The sequence below is a fragment of the Cibotium barometz genome, chromosome 42, assembly GCF_041138505.1.
Source record: "Cibotium barometz isolate CiBa-2024 chromosome 42, ASM4113850v1, whole genome shotgun sequence".
NCBI lineage: Eukaryota > Viridiplantae > Streptophyta > Polypodiopsida > Cyatheales > Cibotiaceae > Cibotium > Cibotium barometz.
Window position 1 is genome coordinate 7478808 of NC_141087.1, and position 10813 is coordinate 7489620.

The 10813-nt window shown below is 41.2% G+C and overlaps 1 protein-coding gene across 2 annotated transcripts; it reads left to right on the forward strand.

Moving 5' to 3' along the window:
* Window positions 1–4137: 4137 nt before the first annotated feature.
* Window positions 4138–6253, forward strand: LOC147614132 (ricin B-like lectin R40C1). Of its 2 annotated transcripts, none has more exons than XM_086780669.1 (7): window positions 4138–4334; window positions 4500–4619; window positions 4773–5007; window positions 5091–5248; window positions 5427–5540; window positions 5671–5917; window positions 6063–6253. In XM_086780669.1, coding segments are annotated over exons 1-7 (990 nt in total). In that variant the 5' UTR covers window positions 4138–4220; the 3' UTR covers window positions 6065–6253. The 2 variants fall into 2 exon arrangements, with proteins under 2 accessions (XP_086636795.1, XP_086636796.1); XM_086780670.1 differs by having other exon boundaries at window positions 6186–6253.
* The last annotated feature ends 4560 nt before the right edge of the window (window positions 6254–10813 follow it).

Genomic DNA, 10813 nt, shown 5'->3' on the forward strand with positions numbered 1-10813 from the left:
ATGGTATTGGATTATTGCAAAGACAGTATGGCTTGGACATGTTATCCAAGTATGGTATGACAGGTGTAAGCCTATCTCAGTGCCATTGGATCAGAATGGCAAGTTAAGTGTAGATTCAGGAGAGATTTTGGAGGATCCTACTATGTATAGGCTCGTAGTAGCAAGCTTGATCTACATGACGATCACTAGGCCAGATTTGAGCTATGCTGTTAGGTTGGTGAGTCAGTTTATGCAGGCTCCTCGAAAGTCGCATTTGGATGCATTGAGACGTATACTGAGGTATGTAAGGTCTACTTTGCATTCTGGAGTATTTTATGAAACTCGGACAGAGATATGTGTACATGTGTACACAGATGCTGATTGGGTTGGTAGTATCTCAGATAGAAGATCTACTAGTGGCTTCATGTTTTCTTTGGGGAGTGCTACTGTGACTTGGAGCAACAAGAAGCAGCCTACAGTTGCTCTATCCAGTACAGAGGCCAAGTACAGAGGTGCTGCTATGGCAGCATGTGAGGTAGCTTGGTTGAGAAAGCTACTTTTACAGATTTGGGTCTATCAATCGATAGACAAGTTGTCATTTTTTGTGACAACATTAGCAGTATACAGTTGGCCAAGAACCTAGTTTTTCATGCTCGCACAAAGCATATAGAGGTCCACTATCATTTTGTCAGAGAGAAGGTTTTGGCAGGAGACGTTGACCTTGTTTATGTCAGCACACAGGATCAGGTAGCTGACATCTTCACCAAAGCATTGGGTACAGAGAAGCTCTGTAGATTCAGGGTTTCACTTGGTATACATGACAGGTGTAAGCCTATCTCAGTGCCATTGGATCTCACTTGGTATACATCAGTGATACAAAATTTTAAGATGAAGGATTTGGGTGAGCTGTGATATTTCCTAGGTATAGAGATGGTGAGATCACATGATGGTATTTTGTTATTACAGAGGGAGTATGGCTTGCACTTGTCTAAGTATGGTTTGACAAGCTCTAAACTATTTATGTGTCATTGGAGTAGAACACTAAGCTCTTTGCAAATCCAGGGAATTCACTTTCCATAGAAAGGGGACGTCACCTCCATGCATGAAACTCAACAAAACCTGCTATTTAAATTTTTCTAAAAAATAAACTATATCCCTTTCTAAGCATATGAGTCCCAATTATGAATAGTAGATATTGATGTTATACATGTGACAACTTGCAGCCCATGTAAGTAGCGTGGGGGTAAGTGCTAGTAGCACAAAGACCTACATGTACTCTTCAAAAATCATTCCATGTATGTTTAGTTGAAAAGAGTAGTAAACTAATAAAGTTTTCAAACTACACCACTAGATCACATATTGTAAAAACTATAAGAAGAAACAGACCCCTACTTTCATTCTCCCCTACGTCCTTGCCCCTTTCCCCACCATAAATCCCCTTCACCCCCCTTCAAAAAACCCTCTCCCTTACACTCCCATGATACCATAAGATATGGTTTGTGAATCCCTCGAGCTGCAGATATAGTTGATCTTCTGGAGGACCTCTGATGTACATGCACTTGGGAAGTTTGATCTACATGATCACACTAGGCTCATCACTTGCACGATGGAGCATGATAATGATATGCCACGTGCAACCTATTTGCCATCTACTTTAGGAGTTTTTAGTGATCAAAGTTTTCGATTCTCCAAATATTCTCTCTCTCTCTCTCTCTCTCTCGTCTACAAATATTTTGTTGTGTTTACTATTACGTAGAGTTGTAATTTCGTACATCTCTCTCTCTCTCTCTCGTTCTCTCTCTCTCTCGTCCACAAATATTTTGTTATGTTTACTATTACGTAGAGTTGTTATTTTTTACGTGTCTAAAAAGAATATGCCTCATTATTTTTGGGCACAAGCAGTAGGTAGTATCTCTCTCTTGTCTACAAAATCTTGGTGTAGAGTTATAATTTCTTACATGTATAAAAGGAATATGCCTCATTATTTTTGGGCTAAAGTAGTAGGTAGTAACTTAGATAGAAGATTTACTAGGAGGTTTGTGTTTTCTTTTAGGAGTGTTGCTTCTAGTTGTATCACAGAAGTAGTCTATAGTTGCCTTGCTGAGAAGAGAGGTAGAGGATAGGGGTGTTGCTATGGAAACTTGATGTGTCAACTTGATGGCTCAGAGACGAGCCTTGATAACAAGCTTGGCATCATGTCAATTGTATCACGGAGAACCAAGATAATTTTGAGGACACTCGACAGTGATCTATGCGCACAGGTTTGCTTGATTTAGATGATATGATGATTTTATAGGCCATCATTATGCCTACATGGTTAAGGAAATACAAGAGGTAGATGCCATGGATGAGGAGATGGTAGCATGGGATGTAACTGCAACATGGGAGCTACTTATTGCCATTGCCTAAGAATGAGAAGGCAATTAGATGTAAGGGGGTCTTCAAGGTGAATCATAACTCATATGGATAACTCAAATCGATTTGTGAGCACGTGGTATAAGGAAAGATTGGTCACCAAGGGTTATGCACAGACATATGGCATTAACTATGAGGAGACATTGTAGACGGTTGCAAGGATGGTAGCCATGAGAGCTATGATTTTGTATGGCTAATATGAAGGGTTAGTCTTTATATCAAATCGATGTAAGAAATGCCTTCTTGTAGGGTGATTTGCATGAAGACGTATACATGGTGTAGCCACCATGTTATAAGAGTAATGCACACCCAAATTTTGTGTGTAGTATACATAACGCCTTATATGGCTTGAAGCGGGCCCAAACCCAGAGCACGACTATCTTGTTACCTTAAGATTTCGGATATCCGCCCAATATAGGATATCAGTCTATCTGAACAAGATAGATAAAGGGATCATGTTGTAAGTCATTTATGTGGATGACAATGGTGATAATTATGCAGACATATATGATATCAGGATGGTCTTGATGCAAAAGTTTAAGATAATGGATTTGGGTGAGCTGCGATGTTTCCTAGGTATAGAGGTGGTGAGATTGCATGATGGTATTTTGCTATTACAGAGGTAGTATGGCTTGGACATGTTGTCCAAGTATGGTATGATAGGCTGTAAGCCTATTTGAGCAGAACTCTACACATATATAGGTGAGCTTTTAGAGGACTCTACGATGCATAGGCATATAGTATGAAGTTTGATCTACATGATCACAATAGGCACATGACTTGCATGATGTAGGCTCCCCAATGATGGCCCTCAATGAATACTTCACTATAGAGTAACTCCTGGAGAATACTAAAATGTGGGTGTGCTTCTCTACTAAAATGCCGATTTTAAATCCCAACACTAATCAATAAATCTTAGTCAATATATGGTGAATCATGGCGGTGTGGTAGTTTATTAGAGTCCTACAGATTCTTGCCCATTCTGGATTTGGAAAATTGTGTCTCTAACTTTCTAGAGCAAGAGGAAGGGGAACCCTTACCAAGGGCCATATTAAATATATTGGCAAGTAGAGGAGCTAGAGTATGACATGCATGAGGCAAAGACTCAGCTTATAAGTTCTCATGTTCTTTAGTCTCTCTAGTTCTACCAAACATGTATTTATCCACTTTATAAATATATAGAGAGGATATTTAAATATTTATCCAATCTTGTGAGATGTCCCCGTAGGGACAATATTTATCCGAAGTAGAGGAGCTAGAGTATGACATGCATGAGAAAAACACTGAAATTTTGTAAATATATGCAGGGGAGGTTGAAATTGAACATCCAAACACGTATACATACCAAAGGCGTGCGCGGGTAAGTAACTACTAGAGACGGCCTAACTTTGTGACGCATTATCTAATCTTTTGGAGATGGCAGCACCGACCAATTAATGTTCTTGGAAATGACAAAAGCAACGTGAAAGGAGCCCAAAAATATGACAAAAGCAACGTGAAAGGACCACCGGGACGACGAGGGCTGCCTGGATTTGTTGATGGACAATGGCGCCAAACAGAGGGCGCTTGCACAAGCAAACAAGGACGGCGCTTGCAGCAGCGGCCGACCAGTCCGTCCACTGTAGGACGCACTCACCTTTTCAGAGCCACATCCAATAATCCAAATCCTATCCCGCATTTTTGATCACATGGGCGCACTCCATATTCCCTCCCCGCTAGCATAAAAGGACCTCCCACGTTCCGAGCAATACACCCCTTGCAATTCGTAAGCTGCTTACTTTAATTCAATTAATTAGTGCTTTTGTTTCTCCGCGGTAGCTAGCAACATGCCTGCTCCAGTTTTCTTCACAATTGCCTCCACGCAGTACCCTGGTTACAATGTTGTGCAGCGTGGGTCTCACATTGTGCTTGCTGCAGAGAATCTGGACAACCCTTTCCAGGTTTATAAATCTATGAGCTGCTCTGCTGCACATCTTGACTATAGCATGCGTCCGTGTGTGTGTTTGTGTGTGTGTGTGTGAGAGAGAGAGAGAGAGAGAGAGAGAGCGCTCTATAAATTGTACTTGTGCGCTAAGTTTCCAGTGTCGCACTGATGTTTTCTGCAGCTGTGGTACAAGGACGATTCATGGAGGTTTTTGAAAGACTCTGAAGGAAACCCAGCATTTGCGCTGATTAATAACGGATCCAAAGCGGCCCTTAAGAGCAATCTGACTGCACCGCTCAAGGTAACCAATGACAAAATTGTGCTCATTGCATTATGCATGGGACGTGCTCAGGCGGCACGTCCCACTCATCAGGACGTAGTTGGTTGCAAGAGCAAATATTACGACTATTTACGAGCTGGTAGCCCCCTCCCCCCCCCCCCCCCCCTTTTCCAGGTGTCGCTCCATACAGACTATGGCGCGTCGGAGAGCGCCAATAACACCACACTTTGGACGTTACGCTCTGATAAGCTTGGCAGTGCCATCTCGTCCTTGGAACTGAACCTCTTGTTGGACTTGGGAGTGGGGAAGTCCCCGCCAGAAAACGGAGACGGGGTGGCCGTGATCTTGCAAAAGGCGCCAGCTAACGGCGGGACCAGTAGTACTCAGCGCTGGAAATTGAATGAGTATGGTAAGGCAAATGAAATGGAATTTTAAAATCCGTGCTGTATCAACCAAGTCTTATCATCCTGACGTGCGCCTTATATATTGCAGTACCATCCGTCTATACAATACAATCAGCATGGGTTTCCCAGATTTTGATCGTCAAGAATCCTCACGAAAATCTCACATTCCCGCCTACAAGCGGTACTATCAACGACGAGCTCACGGTTGTCGCAGTGAACTCTCAGAATCAGGATGGTGATCGAGAGGTACGTCATGACCATTAGCCCCTCTCTCTCTCTCTCTCTCTCTCTCTCTCTCTCTCTCTATATATATATATATATATATATATATATATATATGAATGAATATGCGTGTCTAAGCCGTATGCCTCCTCTTTGTGTTGAAGTACACTTCTCACATGAATTCATGTGTTCGTGTTTGTAGGTATGGTATAAAGTTCCTGCTCGTGGCCGGCACGAAGATTCTAACTCTTCCTTTATAGTCATAAGCAGAAGCAATGGAAAAGCTCTGAAAGGCTCTACTAAACCAGGAGATAAGGTATCTCCATTTCATGCATGCATATAAACTACCTCTCATCTCACATAATCTTTTAGCCTCGCTTTGTGTATCATCTACTTTGTTACTAACATTTTATATAACCTTGGCTGTATGTTGCGATGACTAATAGGTCATCGCAACAGAGTTCGATCCTCTGGATGATAACTTTGTGTGGTCAGAGAATCGTAGCGTAGGCTCTCAAAGAAATTATGTTGCGATCAACCTTGCCAATGGAGATAACACACTTAGTTGGTACCTCCCCAGTGATACCGATTACCAAAATGCTGCATATTACCACCCTTTGACAGTACGCGTACCTGTAACTGCTTCAAACGTGCAGCAACAATGGCAATTCATTCCGTTTTCCTCTTCTTCTTGTGAGATCATATTCTTTCATTATATCTCTCCTTCGTTTGAATTGCAATATTTTATCAGAATGCATAAAAGTCACACACTCGGGCATGTTGTATTGATGTCTCTGAGAACTAACATACGACCGCTAATGATGCTTTTTTTTTGCAGAACAACAAATAGAAGACAACCGGACGAAAAGGGCCTCTTTAATAATGTAGCCAGTAATCCCGTTTTCACAACGGTGATTCATCATCCTTGTGTACCATCCACAATAATGATGCTTTATTACAGAAGAACAAAAAGAAGACAAACTGCCAAAAAGGGCCTCTTTAATAATACTAGTAATCTCGTTTTCACAATGGTGATTCATCATCCTTGTGTACCATCCATATGCTTGCTTGGTATGGAATAATGAAGCTATATTGTTTTTGTTATTGGAAATAGCTATTATGTCAAAAGCTTCTTGCTAAGAGAAGGACCTTTTTACATTTTTTCAAGAGCTTGCATCTATTAAAATGGCCTATAAAGAGGGCAAGAACAGAAAAAAATGTTGATATCCACCACCACACTAGATATCATGCCTCCCTTCCTTTCTAGATTGCAGGTTGCACTTGAAACCTTCTCTTCCCATGAGAAATAATCCCATTTGTAGTAGTATAATGTGCATCTACTGCTAATTTTGGCTACACTCTTCTTCTCTTACTCTTCCATCATAGACTCAAGTAGAAGAACCAATTTAAAATCTTAAAAACAGAGAGTTAAAAACTCCTTCTCAAATCATTAAAATGGTTCTTGTTATGTGACATGTAAAACTTCTGAAAATAGTCATTAGAATCTTCTCATAATACCCATGTTATCCATAAAATATGGATACAAAACATATTCTCCTAATCAATGCTCGATTTGTTGGTCTTTCTAATTCAATGCATCAATGCTTGATTTGTTGGTGTGAGACTCACGCTCCTGAGGTTCACGCTCATGAGGTTTATGCTTATGAGGCTCATGCCTGTGAGGTTCACACCTCAAGAGCCACACTGAGGAGACTGAGAGGTGAAGGCACAACCCCACTTAGCAACACTCAACAAGTAGAAATATGAGGGGATCAACCTAACGAATCATTATGGATTTAGAAGCATGAGGAACACACCTTGAAGGGGGGGGGAACACTGAGGAGGCCGGGTAATATTAGGCTCACACAAAACCGAAAGTCCAAGGAAAGAGAACATCGTAGTAGATAACATCAACTAGATAGTACTACAATAAGCACTAAGGTATCATATTTGGTAAGCAAGAAATATCATCAACTAGATAGTACTACAAAAAGCACTAAGGTATCATATTTGGTAAGCAAGAAATATCATCAAACTCTTGCACATTTGTTAGTGGCTCGTGCCCTAACAAAGAAACAACAACAAAAGAGAAGGGAAAACATAGAAAGGAAAATTTAAAGAAGAAGAAGAGAAAGAGGTAGGTTTTCATTGAAGTTCCCCTTGCTCAGGGAGAGCCTAATACAATCACGATCTACCCAAGAAAGTCTATGTGTCCTGAATGTCCACCCCCCAACATGCATACAGTAGGTGCACACTAGCTAACCCTGGCATGCCCATCTTTATAATAAAGTGCATCGGTCATCGGCTCTGATGTCCGGCTCAGCGGTGGGCATGGCAGCTTACCGGCTGTAGTAGCTGTCCGACTGACACTTGGCACATCCGGGTGGGTTGTATTCCCAATCGGATGACCCGAGCCCACAATCATAGGATCATGCCACTGTCGTGCACATAACATCATGAATCGAGTGCAAGTATAGTGAAACGATTTTATGGCAACATGCTAGGGCTAGGAACCCATCAGATACAAGGCCATCCACCCATGATCATACAAAATGAAAACATAAAACCATGTGGTCACAAGAATGTTCACACTCCATTGGCATGGAGTAGACACAACGTAGACATAACACTGGCCACCATCAAAAAGATATGTCGATGAAGCTCCACCATTTGATACATGCTCATGTACCCCAAATGGCACAACACCCCGAGCTCGAATGAATGAACATGGCACATTATCTCCTAAGAAATGTGTTAAATAGCACAAGAGTGTGTGCATAAGCAACAAATTAAGCACTCTATCCACATCTAGATGATGCTGTGTAGGCTCAACAAGAACACTCAATCCATGCTCCAGTGGATCCAGCATACAAGCATAATCTGCATGATCCACATTGTCTTCCAGCAAGGTGTCAAACGAAGCTGCATCAACCTCTACAAGGCTATCACCATGGATAGGCACTTCGTCGTTGGTAATCAACATGTCAAACCAGTCTATGTCGTCATTTTGATCGAAATTGGATGTTTCACACTATCCGCACCATGAGGGAAACCTAATGCAAGGTTAGAGACATCCAAGGGCATCACCTGGCTCTTTCGTCTTCATTCTCCTTCCATGCTCTCTCAACCTTCACCATAACCATCCCATCATCATGGCTAGAACTACCATTTGGATCATCCGAATCTCCCTTGCTCAACATCCGAGCATAAATTGCATCCAAGGTGATTCGACTGCTTATCCATGGCGTCTCAAGCACTAAGAGACTTGAAAAATTTACGTTGGGTGCTAATTGCTAATCCAAACATGATGCTTGAAGATTTTGGTCACCACCATCAGAGCATGTTTAGGTGCGATGGCATGGGAAAGATTGGGATTTTCCGTGGCCTCTCGAGCACCAAGAGACTTGAAAAATATGCACTGGTCGGTAATTACTAATGCAAACAATCTCTGATGGTGGTGACTAAACTTTGCAAGCATGTGGGGGTGGGTCTTCCCAATGCTTACAAAGTTTGGTCACCATCGGAGCATGTTCGGGTATGATGGCATGGGGAAGAGCGGGATTTTCCATGGCCTTAAGAGACTTGAAAAATCTGCACTGGGGGGCACTAATTGGTAATCCAAACATGCTCCAATGCTGACCATTCTTAAGAGAGAGAAAGAGCATGAAACTCCTTAAAAGGCCCCAAAATAAGCTCATAATTTTCCTAATGAGCATCCTGAAATCATATATTTTTGCATCACTATCACCATTGATGATCAAGTCATCCACATACATGACTAACAACATGATCTCTCTATTTGTCTTTGTCACATAGAGTGAAATCATGCATTGGTGGATATCTAAAATCTTATGGTAACAAGATAGTCATCAATCTTATTTCACCATGCTCTACGTGGGCTTGCTTTAAGACATATAAGGATTTATGTAACTTTCACACAAAATTTGGGGGTTCAAGCTGGGTACACCAATTTTACAAATCACCATGCATCCATCTGGTATAAAGACCAACCTTTCACAATTGCCATGGCAAAATTATAGCTCTCGTAGATACCATTCTTGCAACCATGTTTAATATCTCCTCTCATGGATACCATCCTTGGAACCATGTTCAATATCTCCTCATAGTCAATGCCATATATCCATGTATAATCCTGTTCAATGTTGCCTTATACCTGCTCACAAATCCATTTGAGTTATCCATATGAGTGATGCTTCACCTTATAGAGCCACTTATTTATAGTTTCCTTCTTATCCTTAGGTAAAGGCAATAAGTAACTCCCATGTTATATTTGCATCCAATGCAACCATGTCCTCATACATGGCATCTTTCCATTTTGGATTTCCATGTACCTACTCAAAACAAGTGGGCTCTACCTCCTGTATTTCCTTAAGCATGTAGGCATAATGATAGGCTATAAATTCATCATATCTAAACTTATCAATAGGTTATTTAAATTAAGTATACGTGTGTACACATAGATCACTATCGAGTGTCCTCAAAACTATCCTGGTTCTCCGAGCTACACTAAGAGTACGACTGACATGATGTGAAGCTCCTTATGAAGGCTCTACTCTAAGCCATCAAGTTGCCATAGTAGCACCCCTATACTCTACCTCACCACTCAACAAGGCAACTATAGACTGCTTTTGTGCTCCAACTAAAAGCACTCCTAAAAGAAAACACAGATCTACTAGTAAATCTTCTATCTAAGATACTACCTACTTCATTAGCTCATAAATAACGAGGGATATTCTTTTCATACATGTAAGGAATTATAACTCTATGTAATAGCATGAACACAATAGGATCTTGCAGACAAGAGAGAGATACTACTTGCCGCTTTAGCCCAAAATTATGAGGCATATTCCATTTATACACATAATAAATGACAACTCTATGTAAGCATAAACACAATAGGATATTTGTAGATGAGAGAGAGAGAGAGAGAATGAGAGAGAGAGAGAGAGAGAGAGAGAGAGAATCTAGAGAAACAAAAACTCAGATTACTAAACATTGATAGAGTAGATGATGGCAACTAGGTTGCATGTGGCGTCTCATTATCATGCTCCATCATGTAAGTGATGAGCCTGGTGTGATCATGTAGATAAAACTTCCTACTAAATGCATGTGCATCATGGGGTCCTCCAAAAGCTCACCTATATATGTAGAGAGCTTAGTGTTCTTGTGCAGGGATTTCATTCACGTGATCACGTTAACCGCGAAGTGGTAATAACACTAGTTAATAACACTCTCACATACTTGTTAATATCATAGATATTCACACAACCGGGAGAAACTTGCTATCCCGGTTTTCCCGGCGGGCTACTAGCTTGGCCCGGCGGGCCACTATTTAGCCCGGCGGGCTGCTTATCTAGCCCGGCGGGCCTTTTTTTGCGCCAAAAATTTTGCCGTTTTGGAGAGACCTATATAAAGGGTTTCCCCTCACTTCCAAATGTACTTTACCAACGTACTTGGGTGGCTCACCTCAGGCTAAAAGACACAAGAGGTGAGTATAAATATTCTGGATTTTTGTTTGAAGCTTGTTAATAATATTTTGTATTTTATAAGATTTTGATTGTAAATGGT